The 27827-nt window shown below is 37.0% G+C and overlaps 1 protein-coding gene across 2 annotated transcripts in view; it reads right to left on the bottom strand.

Annotated features, from left to right (window-relative positions):
* Window positions 1–2666: 2666 nt before the first annotated feature.
* Window positions 2667–27827, bottom strand: part of SPATA6 (spermatogenesis associated 6) — a 121386-nt gene continuing 96225 nt past the window's right edge. For both annotated transcript variants that reach the window (XM_070592592.1, XM_070592583.1), the window contains exons 12-13: window positions 12946–13037; window positions 2667–2921 (exon numbers count right to left, since the gene is read on the bottom strand). In XM_070592592.1, coding sequence (XP_070448693.1) covers window positions 2741–2921; window positions 12946–13037 — 273 coding nt within the window. In that variant the 3' untranslated portion in view covers window positions 2667–2740. The remainder of the gene's footprint in view (window positions 2922–12945; window positions 13038–27827) is intronic.

Here is a 27827-nt window from a genome sequence, read left to right as displayed (position 1 = left end):
TCATTTGTTTACACACACACACACACACACACACACACACACAAATCATACTAAGTTTCACTGTTGTTAGGGACACTGAATCAATTCCGACTCCTAGGCGCCCCGGTGTAGAACACAGCGGAACCCTGCCCGGTCTTTTTGCTCCATCCGCTCACCTTCCAGCTCTATATCAGACAATGCTCCGCTGCTATTCATAGGGTTTTCATGGCCAATTTTTCGGAAGTGGGCGGCTAGGTCTTTCTTCTGAGTCTGTCTTAGTCTGGAAGCTTCTCCAAAACCTGTCCACTGTGGGTGACCCTGCTGGTATTTGAAATACTGGAGGCATAGCTTTCAAAATCACAGCAACACGCAGCCACCACAGGATGACAAACAACTGATGGTTAGTGTGGTTCCCTGACTGGGAAACGAACCCCAGCCGTGGTGGTGAGAGCACCAAATCAACCACTAGACCAACAGAGCTGGCTAAGTTTCAATGAGGATATAAGGTTTTTTTTAAAAAAAGCATTATTCAATGTTGACTTTCAAAAACTTATTGTACAAAACATCATATAACCTACAGCCAGACGGTACCTCAGTGATTGTGTGGTCCAGCATGTCCCCAGCTGGGGTCCACATGCACCTGAGGATGGCATCTGAAAAGGAGTGTGCAGAGCTGAGGAGGGCAGAATGGAAGGGAAAGAATGGCCATAACAACAGAAATGGTTACGTGCTCAATTTAGTTTAGGAAATTCTAGATTAACTCAATATTTAATAGGTACCAACTATGTGCCAGGCTGTCTACCAGGTGCTAGGCAAGACAGGTTCATGCCCGGCTTTCTTCGAGCCTCTAACACACTAACGTTACCATGACCATGATGACCACAGGTTCTCGTTTCTGGGACGGTCACAGTTTCTCACTGTCGTTTCTGCATTAATAGCCCTCCCTTTATCCCTGTCATCCTACCTATGACTCTCTAAATTGTGGGGGACAGGGGGGTGAATACAGTCCACAGATTTTCCCAAACTTATACGACCAATGAAACACTTGCGTCTACCTTCCTTCAACCATCTCCTAGGTCAGAGGTCCACAGAACACAGTTCAGGAAATGCTCATCTACTCCATTCTCTTCAGCTCACAGCCGAGGAGACTAAGGACCAGAGAAGTAAGGTGACTCTGCTAGAAAACGGCAGAGATGGAACTACAGCCTGGGCCTCCTGCCTTCGTCTCTGTTGGGCTTTCTGATCCATCATGTTGCCATTCTACATCACTCTAAAATCAATTATTAGATAACAAGCATTATATATTTTCTCCTAATACAAAAATAAGTCAGCCAATTTTACATCTTTATTTCAATTTAAGTGAAGTTCAAGTCCATTTTTTTTTTTTCTTTCTAAATCCTAACTGTAGAATTAACCAAAGACGGAGTCAGTGAGAACACTGCTTGTCGTCAACTCTTCCAGCGTGGACGCCCAGTTCACCTCCTTCCTCCTCTCTGCTTCCCCTCCGCTCACTCTCTGATAAGTACAAGGTAACTGATTGCTTCATGTCTCCAATGTGTCCCTGGCCTCACAGGTGTATGTTTGGGGGCGAGGGAGGAGCTAATTTTATCAACCAACAGACTCTCCAGCGCCTACAACAAAGAATTCTGCTGTAATATTTTACTCCCCTTCATGGTTCCAAGTGTCCTTTAGAGTAAAGATACTACTCTCTTGGGCCATTTGGTATCTATGACAACTCTAAAGAGATTATATTACAATATAATTCCCTTATTCTTTACATGCTCATTTACAAAGGCTATTTTCTGATTCTGGTTGCACCAAAAGACACGGCCCTAAAATATAATCACACAAAGAATGCTATCTTTAAAAAGTAGTTACTCGTTGGGGCTGGCCCAGTGGTGCAGTGGTTAAGTTTGTGCACTCTGCTTCAGCGCTCCAGGGTTCGCAGGTTTGGATCCCAGGTGCAGACCAACTCCCCTCAGGAGCCGTGGTGTGGAGGCATCCCACATAAAATAGACAAAGATTGGCACAGATGTTAGCTCAGCAACAATCTTCCCCAAGCAAAAAGAAGAAGACTGGCAACAGATGTTAAGCAAAAATCAGTTACTCACATTTTGGTCATACATGCCTACTGCTATCTCTAGCTAACTGTTACACATTTTAGGTAACTTAGGTAGTTCTTTTAGAGAAGAGAGAGTGAATGATTATACAAACGTTAAAAAGAAAGCTATTTATAATGAGCTAAGAAATATAAATAGCCCTTTCTAAGGGAGAAAAGAGTAGAAAATACTAGTTAAAACAAGGTTTAAACTCTTGGGAAATTCATTTCTGTACAGTACATCTTTTTGCTCATTACCAAGAAAGGGGAGCTAACATAAATTAAATCTTACTCAGACAAGGTAGCCAGTCAAGTACATGAAAAGAAAATTCCAAGGTGACTAAGGCAGAAGACTATTTCTGGAGAGAACCTGTCCTGGACCTGAGATGGACATGACAATGTCCTTCTCACGTCGGACTCGGCGGCGTAACTGTTTGCAGAGCTCTGACTTTGGGAACACAGTACTCTCTTCTGTGATCAAAAAGGCTTGCCTGTGATAATTTACCATCTGAAGGAATGAACTTTTTCAAGTCTAACCACAGTACTCAGTTAGAACCCCCTGGTCTTTACAAAAAAAGGAATACAGCTATTGATCACATCAAACGTTTTCATTGAGAAGTTGACACGGGTACTCATACAGTGTATTGTGTATCATGGATGGTCTCAGAAGCTTTCCTGTGTATGAGAAACAGAACTACAGGCCTTTTTGTATAAGTTCCTGTAGATCTTGTCCATGCTGTTCTCAAAGATGGGTCGGTGGGATTTCCCTTTATAAGAGGCTGCCCTGTTGGACCAGTATTCACCATCATCCAAATGGAGAGTGCCACGTGGCCGCTGAAATGAGCTAGAAGAAGGAAATAAACGATTAAAACAATAGTGAAACTAAACAAGAGGTAGCACTATATAAATCAAATATTTACTGAGTACTTTGTGGGTATGTGATACTCTGGGCTATGAGAAATAAAAGACAATAAGGCCTGTGCCTTCAAAGAGTGACACTATTTTCATGAAACAATTATAAAACAATAAAATGAAAACTGTGTATGAGAGTTAAAAAGAAGTCATAGAAGAGAGATAGGTGCAGCATGGTAAAAGCACAGCCAGATAGCATGGTATGGCCTGCAGGAGAGTGCTGGCCTTAACGGCAGACGGACCTGGAACTGAATTCCAGCTCAATCCTCTGTAAGCTGTAGGACCGTGAGTAATTTATTTAATTGTCCAGAATCGCAGCTTCCTGTACTATGTTTTTGTAGTATTGTTTTAAAAATCAAAGAGAATATATGTAAAGTACAGAGTAACATGCTTACCTTGCACAGAGAAGTTATTAAATATGAGGCACTGAACTACTAGGCACTTTATACATATTTATGAAAAATACTTACAACCCTCTGAAGTAGTTAATTGTGGAAATTGAGGCTCAGTGAAGTCAAGTGACTTGCCTAAGACTCTTCAGCTAGTAAGTGGCAGAATAGAAAGAGATACCATGTCTGCGGCTCTAAGACCCTTTCTACTATGCTATGCTGCTGTTGTCCTCAAGGAGGATAAACAAGGCACAAGAGTCTGTATTTGAAGTGAGAAGGGTCCATTGTAATTTTGAGGGTTTTTAAGGAAAAAACCGAGAGAACAGATAGGAAGCCATGAATTAGACCAGGACTAGGCTAGTTGTAATGGGAATAGAGAAGAAAAGACACCTCTTTCTGAAAGCTTGATAGTACTTTTCTAAACATACCAAAATTACAATTTTATTATCATAAAGATTGAGTTCTGGGCTTAACATACCATTTGCTAGAAAGAAAATGTTGACTTTTTCAAAGACTGAGTTCACTGTATTTTTTTAAAATAAACAATTGACCTACTTGAATAAATGAAGTACTCGTTCTAGATAAGACCTCTCAGGCATGTTACAGATTATGAATTTTGTGCCATATAAAACTGTATATCCTGGCTAGCAAATGCCACAGATATTTTCTTCATATATTTGGAATCTCACTTCATACAATTTCTTCCTTGACTTATCAGTCCCGTGAAGTTACCTCTATTGTCAATTGTGAAACAGGAACTCTTAGAGCTGGTATCTGTAAGAAGAATTTGCTATTTGGCTTGAAGTCAATCTACCACTTGAACACAATAAAATTTGACCATGAGAAAGGCAGGGAGTGGCTACGTTATTCTTAGAGCTTCATACAGTATCAGTGAGAATGTAAAGTAATGGGAACATTTATACACTCGCTTTGGAAAACACTTTGGCATGACTCAGTAAGGCTGAATATGCAACTTTAACCCAATAATTCCACTCCTAGGTACCCCACTGGAATTCTTGCACATGAGTACCAGAAGACATGGATGAACATGTTAATAATAACCACTCTTTGTAATAGAGCTAAGAATTGGGAGCAAACTAAATATCCATCAACATTAGAACAAATAAATCAAACTGTAGTATATGTATATAATGGCATAGTATACAGCAGGGAAAATTAATGATTTGTAGCTACATGTATCAACATGGATGAAACTGAAAAATCAATTGAGTGGAGAAAAGCAAGCTTCAAACAATATACAGTTATAATTACATTTATATAAAGAGTAAAACAAGAAAAATTAAATATTTATCGTTAAGAATAGATATATGTGTGGTATACTATAAAAAAAGAGAAAGATTAACAGAAAAGTGACAATAGCAGTCATTTCTATGGAAAGGGATGCAATTGGTTAGGGGCATAAGGTGGCTTTATAGATATGAGTTGTGCTCTAAGTATGTCTTAAGCTGGATGGTGAGTAAATGGGTATTCATTTATATTATTATTATTATTATTATTATTTAGGATAAACAAACCTTATTATTATTATTATTTAGGATAAACAAACCTTAAATATATTCCTCTGTTACAGCTGACATATGTCACAAAAAGTTTGAAAAACTTCGCTTCCAATGTACCATGACAATAGGTTTCTCCACTTCCTGATGGCTTTGCTAAAATGGGATTCTACCTCTACTTTCTAGCAATATTTACTGGATCCTGCCAAACTTTCTTCATACTTGGTACCACCTCTTTCACAATGGAAAATTTTGAAAATGATGCAGTCTTGGATAACAAAGGTATTTTAAAACATGATTATCATTACTTCTGTCTTGTCCATTCAGCATCAAGTTAATTAAAACAATTTCTAGTAATGTCAGTATAATCTTTAACATTTTTCAAAAGGCCTTGGCCAAGGCTCAATACTATTGCTTTGATATAGTCACCACATTTCTTTCATTAGCTTTGCTCAAGAAGTAGTCTAGCCAACTGAATACAATTTCTTTCATACAATTTTCACCAAGCCTAACTCCTGTCACTTAAAACAGTTTTTGACAATGTGAGTTAAGTGACGGGGAAATCACATACACAAATTCATTAAATAGAAACATTTCTGCATGTACTTCCTACCTCTGCAAACACGTCTACCAGCCTAGTCCCCACATTTGCCTCTCCTCCCCCACACTACATTAGGAGACCCATAGGTTGTATTTTGTTTGGTTGTTTTCTGTTTATTTGTTGTTTTGCAGTAACTATGCACTAATTAACATTTCAAAAAACACAGATCTGTTCCTGTCTCTCTGTTGTCCTCATCATCAAATTTACTGTGTACTGATGGCCAGACAATAATGTCCTTTTCTAAACTCTATATTTGCCAGGCTGGTTCTACTACAATAAACCTACTAAACGCGAGCTTGACTTTCTAACACACACCACCACCCAACCCTCAGAAAGGTAAGTAGTGGTAGGGCTGCTAACCTTAATACTCACTGTGAAGGTTTTTCCAAGATCATCGTAAACCAAATTCCTAATCCCTATCATAAATTATCATATTTAATGTTATCAGGCATAGATTTGCTACTGCTTTGGTTCCAGTAGACAATACCTTCTTTTTTCATGTCTCAAAGCTGCCTTAAAATACCACCTCAGTGGCCTGCAGTGAATAAATAAAATTCAGAAAGCTTTTTAGGAGCAACTGTGAACCTGATAAGGTTCTGTAAAGATCAGTTAAAGTGGCCAAAATAGACATTCTAGTGCTTTTAGGTATTGCAAAATTTGGCAGGGAGTTTATTTCTATTTAAAATTGCAAAATTTTTCAATTTAGTAAACAGCATTATGGTTCTCTGGAGAGAATTTGGGAATTGGTTCAGCCTTGAAGTCTGAATCACAAAACAGAGATGTGAACACAGAACAGGTCCTGATATGGTCCATGGACAGATGCTAGCAAAGAGTATCAGAATCCTAAAAACAACATTTGCTTCCAGACATGGAAGCATTGGCTTTCTAATTAATGAAATAGAAACATATTGAGTCAATTCCGATTTTCCATTACTGGGTATATTAAGTTTAGAATGTGTAAGTGACACTAAAAAGTCTTGTTATAGTAACAAGCTTTTAAAGACTACACTTCTCTATTTCACCCTGTCTCCAACACGCATCCATTCAAAGCATTTAGTAAGTTCCTACTACACTCTACAAAATACTGCATCAGGGCTGTGTACCACAAAATGGTTATCTTAAAAGTGGGGATAATATTGTTATTTTATTAAATGCAGTTCACTAGTTTTTAGCAACTTACTCTTGCTGCTTGAATAGGGAGACTTCTATACAATTATGACAATGCTATTAAGAAAAAAAGACAAAAAAGGAGAGAGACCAGGATAATATCTGAGAATTGGACAGTTTCAAATCCTAAGTGTTGATAAGGTATAAATTATAAATTTATTTTTTAAAGCCTAGCCTATATGCAGAGAAGAGAAGGTCTTATGCAGCTTAGTATGAACTAGGACACAAAGGGCATGATCAGTTTTTTGCTTAGCAAAGGGTGAACTCAGTTGAAACCCTGATGGGTGTTTTCTATATCAGTATCAAATGAAGACCAAGCACATACTACTCTATATATAGTCTTCAGATAAAATATCTATAAGGAGATAGACAAGGAAAAGAAGATCAGAAGGTAAGATGAATATGCTACCCAAAGAATATTAATTCCAAGAAATAATTGAAAGGTCATGAAAATACAAAAATTGGCTTTGCCATTTGCACTCAAAGAACCAGAGTTGAAAGTGACTTTAAAAGATGATGATGCATATTCTATAATTTAAACTTGTCATCTAAGAGTCAATATAATCAAAGATGTTTTATAATACAAGAGATGAATTCCTTCCCATAATACTCAATAAAGGTTCCTTTCAAGCAAAACTTTGATTCACCAAACACAGAGAACGGTATTAAGGTTGTGGTGTATGCTCTGCAGACATTGGATGGATGGACAGATGGATGGATGGATAGCAGGAAAGGAAAGCATTCAAAGTCTTGGAGTTCGGAATAGATGATACGGGGAGGTTATATCATGGTTTACTAAATCTGAAAGTATTTTGTATCTTTAAGTTTCCATATAAAGATAAAATGCCATAAAATGTCACTAATGACATCAAAATTTACCGATAAATTCTGACAGTAGGTCTCAAACTGTAATACACATCAGAGTCATCTAGAGGGCTTATTACAACTCAGATTATCAAGTCTCACCTCCGGAGTTATTGATTCAGTAAGTCTGAGGTGGGGCTAAGAATTTGGACTTCTAACAAGTCCCAGAGTGATGCTGAGGCTGCCGGTCTAGGAACTACACTTTAGAAAGCTCTGAATTAAAGGCTTAGTTTTCTACATAAAGAAAAAAAAAAACAGGGAAAAAATTGCACGTTGTCATTTATCTTCTTTTATTATTACCAGAAACTATGCAGCAAACGTTAAAAGAAGTCTATTCAAATGAATTTACTGAAGACTAGTTCTTTTGTTTACTTATAGGTCACTTATTTCCTTTCCCTGAGTGAGAATGTGTAGAAAAGAGCCCTTGACAAGAAATAAGGTATAACAGCTTTCCTCATTAATTCCACTGTTGATCCCTTAACTAGAAATGTTATTAAATATCACAATCATAAAATGAGTTTACTTAAGTAATGTCTTAGAGTTTCACCAATGAAACTGATCGTTATTAATAAAGAACTCAATTTCAATATTTAAACTATTTTTTTAAATTGAGCTCCTGATACATGTCAGAGACCTTAATGGGCAATAAAAAACAAAGTAAAACATCTATGACTTCAAGGGGCTCATACTTACAAGAAGACAAGACAGATGTACAATAAAATAGTTATTGTAAGATAAATATTGCTAATTGAAATTACACATATGAGAGGGAGTGGCAGCATAAAGGAGAAAATGCCTAACAGTCTGTTGAGGTTGTGAAAGGTATTTCAGAAGAGGGAATAACTTGAGCTTAGTCCTACAGAATGAGTAGGCCTTCACTAGATAAGCGAGAAGACAGGGATTATTCTAGGCACCTTATTGTAGCAGAACCAAGGCATGAAACCGTCTGGAATATCATGAAATACCAGCTATGTCTGAAAAGGCAACAATGAAGTAAGATTTAACTGTTAAGAGCCAAGTAGAGAATTTTACCCTGGACAGAATAAGGAGCCCACAATGGGAAGACACAGAAGGGATTTCTACCAAGAGTGGGAGATTGAATTAGGATCACTCTAAAGTCTCCTTAACCACAAATATTATTTTTAGTATATATCTTGGTAAAGGGGACAAGTGGTCTTTATTTAAAAACACAAAAATAGTATTTTAAACTGATATTTTAAGTCATCCCTCTGGTTTCACTAATTCAGTTTGAACTTAACATAATTATTGTGGGGACCTGGAATTGGCCACCCCAAGATATGTCTCTTTGGCATCAGGATTATTTGAGGCTGATTGCTTTTGATAAACTGGGACAGGGAAGGAGGCTCTGAGGAATGGAACTTGCCCTTCCTTAGGACACGTTTACATTTGTAAGGCAAATCTCTATCTGTAAAATGTGCCTCCCTCTCTGTACCAGGAAGAAAAAAGGAGATGACCTTCTCTCTCAAAACTCTTAATCAATACCAAAGGCAAGGACTTAAATCTGCATTTTATTGTGCTTCTCTGGTAACCTCCTGTAGCTGACTTCCCTCCCCCTCCCAACTTTGGCATTTCTTTAAGGATTAAGCATCTTTCCTTAGGCTAGGAACTGATTGCTGCACTCACCTGTGACCGCCCAGCTCCAGACAATCAACTAGCCTCCTGCTACGCCCACCAAGATAGCCGACCACTACCTGCTGTGTCCATCAAGCACTGTGCCGACAGGGCAATCTTGTGACTATTGTGGGAGGGACATTTCAATCACATGTGAAACACCCTGTTTGGGGGTATATAACCAGTACGTGCACCCCACTTCTTCGGTGCCCTTTCTTCCTTTGGGAAGAAAGGCCCCGGGCCATGGTTCCTCATAAAGCTTTGTTTAATTTTCTCTTGCTATTCTGTCTCATGTGAATTTAATTTGTTCTCCAGCCAGATGAACCCCCATTTGGGGAGAGGAAATGTCTTCCTCCCCTACATTATCATCTCCATAGAGAACATCCCATTGGTTTTCACTGTGCTTTTCTGAATCCCCTACCAGACACCCAGTAAAAAGAAACAGACGTAAAACTGACCTAATGTGGAGTATAGCCAGAATACTTCAGAGCATTTTCATGTTTTACCCAGTTAAATAAAATAATAAACAGTTTTTATTCCTAAAGTCAGTTATCACTAAAGCTTAAACAATCACAGCTGATAAATGTAATGTACATCTAGATCATAAGATGAAGTACTGAGTCTTGGGCATAATTTTTGCTGAGAAAAACATGAAGAAATAATTTCTACCTCTTTCTTAATATTCTCTACTTGATGAGTCACTGTCATTATACTTCCCTTTAATTCTGTAAACATGGTTTCCTTTAGTCGTTGAACATAGCTGCTAAACCCAATATCTGGGCCTCCTCAGAGACAGTTTCTAGTAACTCATTTTTTTATGTGCATGGGTCACACTTTCCTGTTTCTTTGCATGTTTCATAATTTTTTGTCGAAAATGACATTTAAGATAAAAATTGCAGCAACTCTGGATTCTGACCTCCTTAACAGAGTTGTTGTTTTTGATTATTTGTTTAGTGACTTCCCTGGACTGATGCTGTGGAGTCTGTTTCCCTTGCACCGTGTAGTTGTGGTATCTCTTGTTCTTCTTCCTTTTTTTGAATTATTGCTTCTATTTTTAAGCCTAGCCTCCTGGGTGCTGCCCTGGGTCAGTACAGCTTTGTGGCCAGCAAACAGTTGGTCTGAGTCAATAAGCCTATAAGGCTTCCACGTTTTGCCAATGGATCTGTGTGTGGCTTGGGGAATATACTCGAAGTTCATCCAGTTTTTTTTATTTTTTTATTTTTTTTTATTTTTTTTTCCTTTTTCTCCCCAAAGCCCCCCGGTACATAGTTGTATATTCTTCGTTGTGGGTCCTTCTAGTTGTGGCACGTGGGACACTGCCTCAGCGTGGTTTGATGAGCAGTGCCATGTCTGCGCCCAGGATTCGAACCAACGAAACACTGGGCCGCTTGCAGCGGAGCGCGTGAACTTAACCGCTCGGCCATGGGGCCAGCCCCAAAGTTCATCTAGTTTATAAGTCTGCCCTGGATTCTACTTTCTGCCATCACAAGGCCTCACATTCAGCCGTGGACTAGCGGCCCCCTAAGACTCTCTCCAGTTGTTCCTGAACATATTTTCAGCTCTATGCATACACATAACATTCTAGACTATCAGGGATAAGTAGAACTTTATCAAGGCCAACTTTGGCTATACTGTCTCTGTATTTTCGTTGTCTGCCCCAACAAGCAGTTATACCTCAAGCCTTCCCTTAGCGTTTGCCAGTGGGATCATTATTGTTTCCATTAATCCCCCTGCACATGGAATTTCCCACGCTCTGCTTCATATAAAGTCAGTCCCCTCTGGCAGCAGAGCTGCCAGTTTTTCAGCATGACTGCCCCAGTAGAACTTTTGTGCCAAGGATCTGGGGGATGGAGGATGCGGTTGGGAGCTCTAGGCAAAATGCCACAGACTCCTACTGCTCTTATTGAGGTTCAGTAGATTTTCTTGATAAACGCTTCTCAATTTGTTATATGCCTTGGGTCATTTTCCAGAGTCCTTAAATTGTTGTTTTTGACATTTCTGTCTAGTTTTGTTGCTGCTTTTGAGGGAGAGGATTTGCTGAGCTCCTCACTCAGCCATTCCAGAAGTCTATGAAGACTTCCTCTTGACCCCTGTGTCAATAGGCATCCGCAGAGGGGTGATATTAAGTCAAGAGCCCAAGCTCTCTCTTGACTTCTGCTGATGGAAGCCTTAAAGCAAGGAAGTGGGTGATTACTTTGAGTGTGAGTTCTCTCACCTCTGGGATGGAAAGTAGAATGGGAGTGACTTCTTTGCCTAGTACATAATAAGACTTGGGGATAAAACTAAAATAGCATCCTGATCATTTCAGTAGCTTCTGGAGCTAATATCAAAGGGGCTCTTATGAAAGGTCTTGAAGGACTGACCACTCTGTCCTACTTGGTCCAAGTATTTACATAAGAGAAGTGGCAAGGATTATAAAGTAATCTCAAAATGTGTAAGCAGAACTTTCCTGATACTCTGCTTAACTCTCTCACTTGAGAGGTATCAAAACAAAAGCTTAGCCATTAACATTACTCGATGAACTGGAAAAAGAACCAATACTGAGATTCACAGCAAACTTTAAACAGAGACCAATGCTTTTCATAAACACTACCTGCATTAGAATCATCCATGATAATTCTTAAAAGGTAGATTTCTAGGTCTCACCCTTTTATGTAAGAAAGCAGAATCTATGGGGGTAGAAATCTATATTTTTAAGAAGCAACCAAGTAATTATCATGCATAAAAAGTTTGAAAATCAGACCCTTTCCTTTATCAGCCCTACTCACGTCTCACTCAAATCAGAATTAATTATATGGATTAAGAACCCAAAATTGGGATGCTAATCCATATAGTAGCAATCTAGGGAACAGAGCTTTAAAGTAAGAACTATAAAGGGTAAAAATCCTTCTTCCTCAAGGTGTGCACTTTCTTGGACCTTTCTTTTCCTGTTTGGATTGTTTCTGCTTCAAACTCACCTATAATATACTACTTACCTTGATGAGAGGCCCAGGTTGCCTCTTGGTTGGAAAGCAGTAACTTTGGGAAGGGAGTTCACACTTACACCCTGTGTAAGGGGCAAAAGGACAAGTCCTCGCATGTTCGTAGAATGTCTAGTCTAGCTTACCAGGGTAAAGATCAGAGATTTCAGTCCAAAACCCCAGTTAGCAATAAAACATAGTCTATTATCTGGAGCTTTTTTCTTATACTTGTTTCTCAGGAAACTCAGGAAGGTGGAAGCATTATGGCAATCAGTGGTATAGCATCAAAGAATTTAGAGAAACTTTAGTTATACAAACTCATAATTTACATTCAGTTTTTAATACCATATTTTGTGGCAATTGACACAGAGCTTTCAAAAGTCTTCATGAGATTTGCTAGTATAATCTTGTAAAAATTTTATTATTACTAAATTTCTGAAATTTTACACTAAAAGAACAGAATTTCTCTTGTGTTATTAAAAAATGTTTATTCATGGTCTAAAATTACAGAAATTGTTGTTTAGATGAGAATAAATACATCTTGAAGTAAGCCCTGGATATGTGGATTTGTAGGGTAGGCATTACCTACCATTAAGTAGGATGAAAGGCCTCACCATTAGTTGACTATATTTCTTTTCATTGATAAGTTTCAGTAATGTAAACATGAAAATATTTTAATAGGATTTTATATAGTTAAAAATAATTATAAAGAAATAATTATTAGTCTGAGTTTAAATTTCCCACAAATCCAGCAGATTAAAAAGTAGGTTATCTTTATACCAACTAGGAGAAAGATCTCTATACACTGAATTAATCAAGCTCTTACCTGTACTCTGGGTCACTGTCATAGGCAGAGTCTCTGTATAAAAGACCTCGCTTCAGTTCTAGTTCGTCTTCTTTCTCTGGGTCTCTCTCATCCTGCAAAATTTAAAGATTTCCATTAATTGAATTTATAATTAAAATGATGCCTATGTTTCTTTGGGAAATGCTCTCCCTCTCCTCCATTATAAGAAATTGAATTAAATGCTTGGATTTCTTAGGAAATAGAAAGGTAAGTGAGGATTTATTATTCTGTTCAATAAAACTAATATAGTCTTATAATATTTTTGCTAATACTGCTTATCAAAGACTAGACACCCAGTAGATATTTCCTGCCTGTATCAACGAATGAACAGAAATGAACACTGTGTCACAGTATGTAGTAAGATGTATAGTAATGTCATACACACTATTTGTGAACTCCTAAAATATTGTACCTGCACTCTGAAGAATAAGTATTTGGGAAAACTATGTAGATGTAAGCATTCTCACATGTACCTATGACTTAGAAAGGAAATGACTGAGACTTATCACTCACAAGCCAAAACACAATAACAAGCCACAAGAGGCAAAAATGAAAGGCACAGTAGCTGGAATCAAAGTACATGGCTGCTCCTCCTTCTATGGGCAACCTGTCCTTAACTTCTAACAGACACATTCAAGGGCATAGGAAGTAGGATTCCAAAGACACAGCTTTGTAAACTATATCGTTCACAGTAATTACGTTCTCATGTATGGTAATTTTTATAGCATTTAGTATCATATATCTTTCTCAACTACTAGTCAGTGCCCTTGTTACTTTGTCAAACAAGAACAGAAATAAAGAGAACTAATAAAAGGAACTAGTAAGCTCAAGTAGATTGCTGTAAGGATTAGTATTAATAAGGGGTTTGTTCACTTTATATAAGAAATTAGCTGAACAAAAAATTATGAAGAAAAATGATTTAAAAAATTTGCTGATAGCATGAGACTTGGAAGAGAGCAGAGCATTCAGTCAAAAAATGTAAGCAACTGATAGTTAAGCAAATTTAAAAATCACAGAAAATGTGAATATTTATAATTATTATAGCTTCTAGGTGAACTGAAGTCTCTTACCATTATGAAGTAACGCTGTTTATTTCTATAAATGCTTTTTCCCTTAACTTTTTTTGTTTACTATTAATATAGCTACTATAGCTTTCTTTTAGTTATTGCTTGGATGGTATATATTTGTCCTTTTATTTTCAAACTTTCCTTAAGTTTATATCTTTTCCTTAAATAGCATACAGCACGATGTTGCTTATTTTTGTCCAGTCTGATAAGTCAGTGAAGTGGGGCATTTACTACATTAACATCTCAGAAAAGGTAACTGCCTGTAACGAGTGCAAAAGACTCTACAAAAGAAAGTGTAAGAAATAAAAAATGTAATATGTTTTCAATCTTCAGAATTATGTTACAAGAAGAACTGAATGAAAGAGATGGAAATAATGACTTTTAAAATTCTATCTATATTTTACATCTATATTTTATATATTTTAAATTATATCTATATTTTTAAGCGATATAAGACATAAACATAAATCAACATTCCTTGTTTGATTTTGTCAATACAGTTGAAAAAAATTAATTTTTGACCAGGAGTAATAAAAAAATGTTGACTAAATTTTAAAAGTTTATATAAGAAAAAATATATAAAAGTACCTTTACGAAAATCTGAACCTCAATTATTCACTAAGTAAAATCCCTATTTTGACTGGCGTCCTTCTATCCTAGACTCTGAGGACAGTAGATGACTAAGACATGGTTCCTGCACCCATGTGGAACAAGGTTTGTTTGTTCTATGAAGCTTTATGGGTAGAATGGATCAAAGGGTGGAATTATTAGGAAACATAGTAAAGGACAAAGTTAGGAGGAACTGTCTAATTAACGGAGCATTCTAAAAACAAAATGGCTGTCTTAAGAGGGAGTAAGATCACAATCACTAAAACTATTCATGCAGAGCATGGATACCCATCCAGGTCAAGGATGTCATGGAGGGGAATTCTGCCCTGAGACAAAAAAAAAGGACTAGATGACCTTCATGGTTACTCCTTTCAAATTTTAAGAGTATATTTTGTGACATTTTGTATATATTCAAAACATATATCTCTAATAAGAGTCCTTGTATAGTCTTTCTTTTTTAAGGTCAAGTTATATAAGCAAAGCAAGAAACATCACACCTTATTATAAGCTATTAACTATGGGTAAAGCAAGCATTTGAAGAGATGTATCATTCTCGTTAGTGCCAGAAAATACATTCCTGGGGCACGGAGAAGAGAGTCCCCTCTTATTCCTCACCAACATTCCCATTTGCCCACATGTAAATACAGAAAAAGATGGATGACACCAACATTTGTTGAGATCCTTCAAGATATCTAGGGCTGAGTTAGGTACCTTGTAAGCCCTCAACCTTATGAAAAAGGTACTGAAAAATTAATAATTTGTCCAAAGACACAAGTTATTAAATGGAAGAGCTAGACTTTAAACCCAGATCTAACCTGATTTACATTATACTGCCTCCTAGAATGCAAATAAGCTGGACTATGAAACCAAACACTCCATCCCAAGCCATTGTATTATTCTCCTCCATGCAAATTAGGCTCAAACTCTTTCGGCTGATATCTAGTTATTTTTTTTTAGTGAGGGTATTCTGAAATAATATAGCCTGGAAGAAACTTTCAGGATTTCCATGAAGAAATGTCTTTCTTTCAGCAAAAGTCATTAAGAAAATGAAACATTATTAAAAGCAGCTCTGGGTTCTCCTTCCCTAAAACTGGCAGTAAGCTGGATGTTCTCTCGAGATTCCCTTCATCAGTGATCACTACTTTACACATGTAACTGACATCACACTTAGAATATGCCTGGGACAAAGAAACAAAAGGTATCCACTCATGCTTGCTAATTGGAAATCTTAGGACAAAAGTGGTTAAATAGTCTAAGACAAAGCCAGAACTAAAATGCAGTGATCTCACTAATTATGTCATATTTAAGGAAAACATGCATCTGTCATTCTCAAATGAAATTCTCATGTATAGTTAAAATAACTGTTTAAGATGTGTTTCATTGCTATCAAATTCAAAACATTATTTATAATCAGTTGTGTACAAGAACAAGAATTCAAATAGAATTTGATCACTAGTTCTAATTTGCATTATTACCCTGGACAAATCACTTAAACCTAATGGCTTTAATTTCCTAACTCATAACCTAGAGAAAATTTAGGTAGAGTTGCTCAAAGTTACAAAGATAAGAAGTTGCAGAGCTGGCCTTGAACTCAGGTTTTTCTAATTCTATAACCTGGTTTATATTACACATACAAGAAAGTCTAGGGGGCCAGCCCCATGGCCGAGTGGTTAGGTTCGTGCACTCCACTTCGGCGGCCTAGGGTTTCACTGGTTTGGATCCTGGGCGTGGACACGGCATGGTTCATCAAGCCATGCTGAGGCGGTGTCCTGCATAGCACAACCAGAAAGACCTATAACTAGAATATACAACTATGTACTGGGGGGCTTTGGGGAGAAGAAGAAGAAAAAAAAGAAGATTGGCAACAGATGCCAATCTTCAAAAAGAAAAAACAAAAACAAAATAACACCAAGAAAAAACATCAAGTTAAAAAACAAAAAAGAAAGTCTAAAGGGAAGAACACTGAAATGGTAATTTTGACAAATTGTTGGAGGTGTAGTGTGAAAAAGCAAGTGTGATGGTTAATTTTATGTGTCAACTTGGCTCAGCCATGGTGCCCAGATATATGGCTAAACATTCTGGATGTTTCTGTGAGGCTTTTATGGATGAGATTAACATTTAAATTGATAGATTTTGAGTAAAGCAGTTCTCCCTCCTCAATGTGGGTGGGCCTCATCCAGTCCGTTGAAGGCCTTAGCCTTAACAGAACAAAGACTGACCTTTCCCAAGGAAGAAGGAATTCTGCCAGCAGACTGCTTTTGGATTAGAACTGTAAGTCTTCCCTGAGTATCTAGCCTGCTAGCCTAGCCTATCAGAGTTTGGACTCATCCAGCCTCCACAATGGGGTGAACTTTAAAATTTCTCTCTCTCTCTCCACACACATACACACATATATCCTGTTGCTCCTGTGCTTCTGTTTCTCTGGAGAACCCTGACTAATACAGCACGAGCATGAGAAATTCCTGCAGCATATTAGCTGGAGACTTCAGCACTTCACTTTAACGACAGAAAGAACAATCAGACGGAAGATCAACAAGGAAGCAGAAGACTTGAACAACACGGTAAACCAAGTAGACCTAACAGACATCTATACAACACTCTACCAGACGACAGCAGACAATACATTCTTCTAAAGTACACAAGGAACATTCTCCAGGAGAGACCACATGTTAGACCATAAAATGAGTCTCAATAAATTTAAAAGGAATGAAATCACACAAAGTATGCTATCTGGCCACAATGAAATAAAATTAGCAAATTAAACCCATTATTCAAAACTTTCTCACAAAGATGGGATTATTTAGAAGATTTAAGAGATAAATAATCTTACACAAACTCTTCCACAGAATCTTGGGGATATTTCCCAACTCTTTTTTATGAGGCCAGCCAACACTTGAAGGGGACACTACAAGAAAGGGAACTTACAGACCAATCACTGTCATTAACTTAGGTGCAAAAATCCTAGGTAAAATATTGGCAAATTGAAACCAGTGATATATAAATATTTTAAATTATGACCAAAAGTTTTGTTCCAAGCATGCAAGCAGGGTTTCACACTTGAAAATCAGGTAAGTAATTCATATTAAAATAAGGAGAAAGTGCATATAATCACCTCAACAGATGCAATGTGATAAAACATACATTTATAATAAAAAATTTTTAAAAACTTAAATAAGGAAAAGAAGGAACTTCTGTAATCTGACAAAAAATACCCACAAAACACCTACAGTAAGCATCATACTTAACGTTGCATTATAAAAAGCTTTCCTCTTTGGATGGTGAACAAGACAGGAATGCCCTCTATCATCGCTTCTGTTTCATATTGTTTTGGAATCCCTAGTGTAATAAGCCATGAAAAAGAAATAAAATAAAGATTAAAGAGGGAGAAATAAAAATATCATTTTCAGGTTATATTATTATATACATAAATATCCCAAAACTACCATCTATTAACATTAATATGTGAACATAAGGAAGTCAGTGGATACAAGGTCACAGTACAAAAGTCGATTATAGTCATCACGCCAAGAACAAATAGAAGATAGAATTTTAGAAGGTAGAATTTATAATAGCATAACAATATCAAACATTTAGGGATAAATCTAGTGAAAGATGTGTGAGACTCCTAAAATTAAAACTATGATATAATTGTGAGAAATTAAAGATCTAGATTCTAAAAAACATAATTTTTGTAGATTAAAAGACTCAATATTGATAAGATGTTAGTTTTCCCCTCATCAAAACACAGATTCAAAGTAATCCTGATCAAAATCCTAGCAGTTTTTTTAAAACTGACAAGCTGATTCTGGAATGCAGATGGAAATTCAAAGAATCAAGAACAGCCACAGCAATCTGCAAGCACAAACAAAGCTGAAAGACTTATGTCATCAGACTTCAAGAGTTACTATAAACCTACAGCAATTGAGAAAGCATGGTATTAGTACAAAATTAGACAAACCAATGAAACAGAAGCTAATCCAGAAATAGACTTACATATATACAGTCCCAATGGAATAAAACAGAATCCAGGACTATCTCCATGTAAGTGCAGTCAGGAAAAGAATGGTCATTTGAAAAAAGATGCTGGATCATAACCATATGGGGAAAAAATAAACTGTGACCCAAATCTCACATTATATACACAAATCAAATCCACATGCATGGTAGATCTAATGTGAAAGGCAACCTAATAAAAGATTTTCAAAATAGAAGAATATCTTCAGAACCCCTGTTAGCTAAAAGTTTCCTTCACGTGGTAAAGAAAGCACTAACCAAAGCACTAACCAAAGGGAGAGGACAACTGGACTACACTAAATTAAGAACTTCTATTCACAAAAGGGTATTTACTAAGAAAATAAACATGCAAGTCACAGATTGGAATATATTCATAATACAAAACTTGCTCCTCAGAAAACGTCCAGGAATGACAATGAAAGATCTTAGGAGACATATGGCAGACAGAGAAGTCTAACATGTGCTTTCTGAGAAGCACTACAGATGCCAAACCAGATAAATACAAAGAAAATCACACCTTAAGTATATGATATTAAACTGCTGAAAATATACCACACAGAAAAAACTCATAAAAATTGTTAGAGAGGGGCTGGCCCAGTGGGGTAGTGGTTAAGTTCACACACTCCACTTTAGTGGCCCGGGGTTCACAGGTTCAGATTCCAGGTACAGACCTACACATTGCTCATCAAGCCAAGCTGTGGTGGCAGCATCCCACATACAAAATAGAGGAAGACTGGCACAGACGTTAGCTCAGGGCCAATCATCCTCATCAAAAAAAAAAAAAGTCAGAGAAGGAAATTCTATGAAGATATTAGTGGCAGAGTGTAGCAGGCAGAATAATCTTTCCTAAAGATGTCCATGCCTTAATTCCCAGAACTAGTGAATATGCTACCTTACATAGCAGTAGAGAATTTTGCAGATTTGATTAAGGTTAAGGATCTTGAGAAGGGGAGATTACCTTGGATTATTTTGGCAGGCCCAATCTAACCAAATGAGTTCTTAAAGACAGGGAAACCTTTCCTAGCTGTGGTCAGACAGAGTGAGATGAGACTAAGAATAAGGGTCAGGGAGACGGCAATGCTGCTGGCTTTGGACATGGAGGAAAGCAGTCTCAAGCCAAAGTGGGTGGTCATCAGATGCTGGAAAAGGCAGGGAAATGGTCCCTCCCCTGGAAACTCTAAAAAGAAAACAGCCCTGCTGAGACCTTGATTTTAGCCCAATGAGATCCATATCAGACTTCAGGTCTATAAAAATTTAAGATAATCAATTTAAGCCACTAGGTTTGTGGTAGTTTGTGATGGAGACAATAAAAAACAAATACACGGAAGTGCAAGTCCGCTCATAAAAACATACAGAAATTGTTTTTAGTTTAGATGGAATAATTCATGGCAGACCAATGCTCCGGCTGAAAACTAGAAAAGCCAGAAAAAATAATTGATATTTTTTAAACTATTAGAAAAGTGCAGAAACAATGAAAACTAGAGATACTAAAATTTCAGAGGCAATAACCTTTTAGAGGTGGACTGATGACCTGCACCTCCATTTTTCCTCAAAGCATTTGCACATGCTGAGCATGGGCTAGAGGCTGAGAACCAAGGCTTGAGATTAGGACAAGCGTCATTGCTGTGATAGAGAGAAACCAACGAAGCTTTTGATGACTATATGAGAGTGGAGTGATGAAAATGGAGTTTTATGAAGCCTTAGATACACAGCCAATTTATCAGTCATGACATTTATTGACTTATGAAACTGCATGGGACTAGAGGGTATAAAACTAACCCAAAACATCTGAAAATAGAGCGGATATTCCTACAGTCTCATGGTGCTTAAGAGATAAAGATCTACCAGGGCAACAGGTCCTGAAAACACAAAAAGCAAAACTTCTGGAGGCAGTGCTCACACTTAAGGACCTGTAAGTACTTTTAAACTGGAGACACTTGACAATCTGGGACCAGCTAGGCTAAAAAATTTGGTCTTGGCTCAGGCAAAGACTATTTCTGAGGACTGAGCATCAGCAGAATTTTTTGTGAATCATACCAGACTAGAGTTGTAAAACTGAAGACTAGAAGAGCCTCAAACACATAAAAGGTCCTTGTCAAGATATATGCCAAATTCTGAAGTTATGCCAGGTTGGGGACAACAAACTAATCCAAAAACGACGCAAAATAAAGGAACCATGCCATACAACCAGATGGTACTTAAAAGACAAATATCCATCAGGAAGAAAGACTTTGATAACACAGAAGGTGAGAGCTGAAAGCCCTGAAAAGTAGTGAACAGACACTTGACCAATTGCAACCACACTTCCCTGAGGGTGCCTGACTTCTGAGAGCATCTGGAACTGGCCTTAGAGATGGTGCCGGTGGACAGAGAAACCAGCAGACATCTTGGTGACTATGCAGAACTGGTGTCACAAAAACAGAGACTAGAAGGGACTCAAATACATGAATAATTTCTGAAGCTTCCTGGTGTGGAAAGTAAGGAACTAAGCCTAAAATCTCTGACAAGCAGGACAGAAGTTGCCTTAGTTTCTTGATACTGAGAAGATAAAGACCTAAAAGGCTCTACCCTGAAAACACTAGAGGCTAGTGCCCAAAAAAGAGGGCTGAACTGAGATTTAGTTAAAGTTTAATTAGGGTAAACTGAGATTTATCAAAACATCAATACAGCCTCAACCCAGTTTGGTCACTTTTGACTCAAAGTTATCAGCCCCTGATGCTACCTGTCTAGTAGAGGAAATAATCACCTGGAAAAATCTAAAGTTCTTTTTAACATAATATCTAGAATTAATTACAAAATAAGTGGTAAACAAAGAGTCAGGACAATATGACTGGTAAGCAAGAGTAACAAGACAAAGGAAGCAGATCACAAATGTAATCTAGGTATTGGAGTTAAGAGACAAGTACTTTAAAGTAACTATGATCAATATGTTTAAGAAAGATGAAAAGTTACACAAAACAGACATAAGGATAGAGGATTTCCAAAAGATATGCATCTATAAAAATGAATCAAAGAGAAATTTTACATTTAAAAATTAAATGGTTGAAATAAAAAACTTAATAGATGGGTTTAATAGCACACTGGAAACAGTAGAAGCCAAATCAATGAACTAGAAGATAGGTTCATAGGAAATGTTCACAATAAAAGAGAAAACATAATGATAAATACAGAAAGAAATGCAAGAAACTTATGGGAGACAATCAAAAGGTATAACAGATGCAACTGGACACCCAAAAAGTAAGGAATAAAGAATCAGTCACACAGCATATTTGAAGAGATACTGGGCTAGAATTTTTCAAAATAATTTAAGTCATGAATTTACAGATTCAACAACCTCTGAGCATCCTGAGCAGAGTTAATACATAAAACCAAAACTTTGAAAGACAAAGATAAGAGTAAATATTAAAAGAAGGCAGAGGTAGAGGACATTACCTTCAAAGGAGCAAGGGTAAAACTGATCACAGACTTCTCAAGGAAATGATGGAAGCTATAAGATAATGAAGTAACCTTTTTCTTTTTGAGGAAGATTAGCCCTGAGCTAACATCCGCCACCAATCCTCCTCTTTTTGCTGAGGAAGAGTGGCCCTGAACTAACATCTGTGCCCATCTTCCTCTATTTTATATGTGGGATGCCTGTCACAGCATGGCTTGACAAGTGTTGCACGGGTCCGCACCTGGGATCTGAAATGGTGAACCCTGGGCCACCAAAGTGGAACACACGAACTTAACTGCTACGACACTGGGCCAGCCCTGAAATAACATTTTTAAAGCACAGGAAGAAAACCATCTGCCAACATGGAAATCTATACCCAGTGAGAAAAAGTCCTTCAAAGATTTAGTAGATATGTAAATAAATAATAAATAATATGTAAATAAAAATGAGAAAAATTTCCAACAGCAAGCCTGCACCAAAAAACACTAAAGGAAATTCTTTAGGCAAATGGGAAATGATCCAAAATGAAAACAGAATCCAAAAATAAAGAGCACTCAAAAAGATGAGTATACAGGCAAATACAAATATTACTATACAAAACAATATATAGACAAATATAAGTGAATATTACTATATGAATCAATATTATCAGTGTATTGTGGAATCTAAAATACATGTAGAATTAAAATGTATGGCAACAGTAATTTTAAAGGGGAAAGTGGTGTAAATGGGGTGTAAGTGTTCTAAAATTCTACCATTATCAGAAAACTAGTAAAAGAAAAAGATTAATACGTATTAGACTGTAATAAAGGATACATATATGTTATAGGGCAGCTATTAAAAGAATAATAAGCAAATATATACCCTGCAAGTTAAAAGAGGAAAAAAAAATGGAATAAAAATATCTTATTGTCAAAGCAGGCAAGAAGGAGATAAAAAAACCGAACACAAACAGATCTGTCAGATGGAAAAATAGTAAGAAGATGGTATAAACCCAACAATATCAGTAATTAAACGATTACACTAAATAAAGCAAGGGAAAGAGTGAATAATACAAAATCCAACTATATACCACACATACCTTAATACAAGGACATAGAAAGGGTGAACGTACAAGGATAAAGAATACCAATCAACATTAACCAAAAGAAAGCTGGTACGGCCATAACAATGTCAGAAAAATTATATTTGAAGGCAAGAAGCTTTCTTAGAAATAAAGACATTTCACAATGATAAATAGGTCAATCAACCAGAATAAAAACGTAATCTAAACCTGTATTCACCCAATAACATAGTTTCAAAATATGCAAAGTAAAACCATAAAACGTTATCAATTGATACCCTCTGGAATAACTACAATAAAAAAAAAAACAGAAAATATAATGTGTCAGCAAGGGTGTGGAGAAATAAGAACTCTCAATACACCGATGCTGGAACACTTGGAAAAACTCTTTGGCAGTATCTTCTACAGAAGAATACACACATTCCTTATGCCCCAGCAACTCCAGTTTAGGTATATATGCAACAGGGATACATACGTATGTTCATCAGAGAACATATACAGTAATGTTGATAACAGCACTATTAGTATCAGCCCCAAATAAAAAGCAAAATAAGCTGATAAATTATGGTACTCTTATTGTAATACTATAAAGCAGGGTTTGGCAAATGATTCTTGTGAAGGGCCAGATAGTATGTAAGCTCAGCTTTGCAAGTGACAATAGATTTTCACATATTGAGGTACATGGGGTAACTATTCGGGTTCAAAACTGACTCAGCTTGAACTAAAGAAGCCTAACTTACAGCCTATCAGACAAACATTGTACGTCTGCTTTAACCATTGAAGTAAAGAAGGCACTATCTTAAGATAAGAAAGCATACTTCCCTTCTCACGCCCTATTAGGAACACCCTATGGTAACCCTGCCCCAAATTAGTCCATTTTCCAACATTAGGGTCCTGTTGATCTGCTAATTTACAACTGAACACCTCTTTGAAACTTTGATGAATATGTATCATGGGCATGTTTAATGTATTTTCTTTGTTCCAAAAAGGTATAAGACTGTCCTGAAAACCATGCTTCTCTGGAATGCTTTCTTTCTTTCTGGAAAAGGACTTCCTGGATGGGTAATAATCCTCAGTTTGGGTTCAACTAAAACTCACCTTATCTCTCATCTACAGAAGGGCTGTTCATTATTTTGTGTCAACACAGGTTACATGGTCTCTGTTGCAATTACTCATCTCTGCTCTTGTAGCTTGAGAACAAACATAGCTAACCTACAAACAAATAAATGAGCCTACCCATGTACCAATAAAAAATTATTTAAAACTTAAAAGTCTAGAATTTGCCTGTGGCCATAGTTTGCTGACTCTTGCTATATAGCAATAAAAATGAAGCACATGGATGTCAAAAACATAATGAACAGCCAAAGAGACCAGATACAAAATAATAAATATTGTATGATTCCATTTATGAAATGTTCAAAAAACATACAAAACTAATTTATATGTTGTTAGATATTAGAATAGTGGGGAGTAGAGTGACGGAAAAGGCACCAGAGACACTTCTGGGATGTGGATAATATGTCTCAACCCAGATGCTGTCCACACATGGGTTCACTTTGTGAATTCACTGTGCTGTACAACTGAGGATTTAAGTGTGTTATACCGAAAGGAAGCTTTTTTTTAAAGTACCTATAATAGCAGTACTAAAAAAGCCACAGAAAACACTTGCAAGAAAATTAAGCGACAAGATATTCCCATGAACTCAAAAACAGGAGGAGTTAGGAATAAACCACCAGTAGCTACAACAGACAGTTGGTAACAGCATCTCTGGAAGAGAAATCAGAGGAAAGCATTAAGGTATCTGATAAACTGAATAACCTCAAAATAACAAGAAGATTCACTCAAAACCTCAGTGGGCCAACTCAAGAACAGCAACTGAAATTGGAAGAGGCTGTCCCACATGCATAGTGATGAGTACAAACAGTATGCAGTAAATTCTGAAGGAGCTAAAGCAGTCTGGGACCCATTAAGTATCAAAACATGCCTCCCAAAATAAAACTTTACACTGAGTAAAAACATTTGGGAGAAGAATCCAAATTGAGCAGGGAAATAAAATCAAGGAAGGAAAAATTCTATATAAAAGTTGAGAAGAGAAAGAAAGCCAGGAAATCTCAGAAACTAAGCTGCCATATTTCAGAACAAGTGACAAAAACAGAAAAAAAGAGCTCTCAACCTACAAATTTAGAAAAATGAATCTAAATCACATATCCCTTCTCAAAGTTTGGGAAAAAAGAATTTCACAAAAAAATAATCATCATAAATGGATTAAATTTCATAAAAAGTTTTAAGAGAAAGAAAGACCAAATAAGGAACCCTCAAAGAAAGCACGCCAGAAAAGATGTGCTCACAAAACAGACTGAAAACGTATTAAGTTATTTACGTCCTCACGACCTGACAATTGACTTCCCAAGAGTAAGTGATCTTACAAGAGAACAAGATGGAAGCTTCAACAGCTTTTAAGATCTAGCCTTGGAAGTCACACCCTGTAATTTCCGCAATAGTGTATTGTTTACGCAGATCAGCCCTACTCGTGTATGGAGGGAGGAAACCACACAGGGGTGAGAATACTAGTAGGCAAGAATCACTGGCAGCCATCTAAGAGGTCCACTATACCCTAGGAATAAAAGAAAAAAGGTGAAAGTCTTGAAAAATGATATGATTAAGAAATCAGAAAAATTTTTTTAAATGAGACGATAATCAGAAAAATCAAAAATTAAAGAAAAATAATTTGAGAAAAGAAACATAGAAGGAATGTAAAAGTGCATGAACAATCACAGGAGATAATGTCATAAGAGAAAATGATAAATCTGATTTTAAGAGAAATGAGGACATGAAAACAATTTGAGAGACAGAAAAATACATTATCACGTGCAAATAAGATCCAACATACATATAACAGGAGTTCCTAAAAAAGAAAAAAGAAAAGAAATCAAAGACAAGGGGAACAGAATACTAAAAGTTACAATTCAAGAAAATGTTCACAAAAAAATTGAAAACATAATGAAAGGCACACATGGTACGTGGAAAAAAATAATCCAGAATAATTAACACCAGAATGCATTCTCGTATTGTTATTGAACTTTAAAGATGAAGAAAAAAACACACACATTTGAATTTCCAGGCTAAATGACCAAGTCACTTACAAGGGAAAGAAAACTGTACTTTAAGCAGATTTTGACAGTGACACTCTGTGTCAGAGACAATCAAGTAACATTCAAAATAAAGAAAATGTAAGCCAAGAATTTTTATATGCAGCCAAACTAACTTTCTGGCATAAAGGCTACAGACAAAATGTCATTGTCATGCAACTGAGGAAATATTCATCCGTGAGCCTTTCCTTAGGTCTACTAGGGAGAGAGCTTCAGACACCAAAACGACCGGAGAAGACACTGATACAAAATGGTGAACATTGAGTGTTTACATGCAGAACTAACTCTAAACAAAGGACATAAAAGAGAGAGTATAGTATATAATGGTATATTCCCTGAAAATGTAGATGAGCACAATTGTGAAAAAGTGGAAGAGGAAAAAATGTGGAAGGCATATGTAAAAAAATTTTTAACTGTTCAGTAATCATACTTTGGTGATAGTTGGCTATTTTTGTCCTGAGAGTATTTTGTTGACAAAGGAAATGAAGACTTGGGTTACATTCCAACTTTATCATCTCTGGTGCCCCTTGAGAATTGAGACTCTTGATGTGGGAAAAAGAAGATATACAAAAGCTATAAGTAGTTAGGATAAAAACCCTGTGATCCTAATTTTGAATTGAATACATAAGGTATTTTATGGGTTTTTCTGTTTTTGTTTTTGGTGAGGAGGATTGGCCCTGAGCTAACATCTACTGCCAATCTCCCTCTTTTTTTCTCCTCCTCAAAGCCCCAGTACATAGTCGTATATTCTAGTTGTAAGTCATTCTAGTTCTTTTTTTTTTTTTGAGGAAGATTAACCCTGAGCTAACTGCTGCCAATCCTCCTCTTTTTGCTGAGTAAGACTGGCCCTGAGCTAACATCCATGCCCATCTTTCTCTACTTTATATGTGGGATGCCTACCACAGTATGGCTTGCCAAGCGGTGCCATGGTCGTACCTGGGATCTGAACCGGTGAACCCTGGGCCACTGAAGCATAACGTGTGAACTTAACCACTGCGCTACCAGGCCACCCTACCTAGTTCTTGTACGTGGGATGCTGCCACAGCATGGCTTGATGAGTGGTGCTAGGTCCGTGCCCAGGATCTGAACTGGCAAACCCCAGGCTGTTGAAGTGGAGTGTGCAAACTCAACCACTCGGCCACAGGGTCAGCCTCCTTATGTTTTAAAATACAACTTTGCTAGTTCTGTCCATTGAAAAGACCTAAAAAAACAATGACCAACCCTGTAGCATGAGCATCACTAGTACACAGATTTTGTTCTGAAAACATAACTTCCCAGCAAAACAAACCAGAATTTCTTAGAGAAAAGGCTGGTTTCAAATTTGGGTGAGGGAATGTGCAAGATAAGCCTAGAAGTGTTAAAGCCCATCAGGCTTACATCAAAGACGTGGAAGCCAATGTGAGGAGTTTCCCATCGGGCAAAGTGGGGCTCAGCTAAGCACCAATAAGGATAATAGCTGAAATACATCAAAACACACGAAATATGTTCACATCCACGAGTCCACAATGATTTAAAAATAAATTAATTAA

This window comes from Equus przewalskii, chromosome 2 (assembly GCF_037783145.1).
Source record: "Equus przewalskii isolate Varuska chromosome 2, EquPr2, whole genome shotgun sequence".
Classification (NCBI taxonomy): Eukaryota; Metazoa; Chordata; class Mammalia; order Perissodactyla; family Equidae; genus Equus; species Equus przewalskii.
This window is presented reverse-complemented; position numbering and strand designations above follow the sequence as displayed.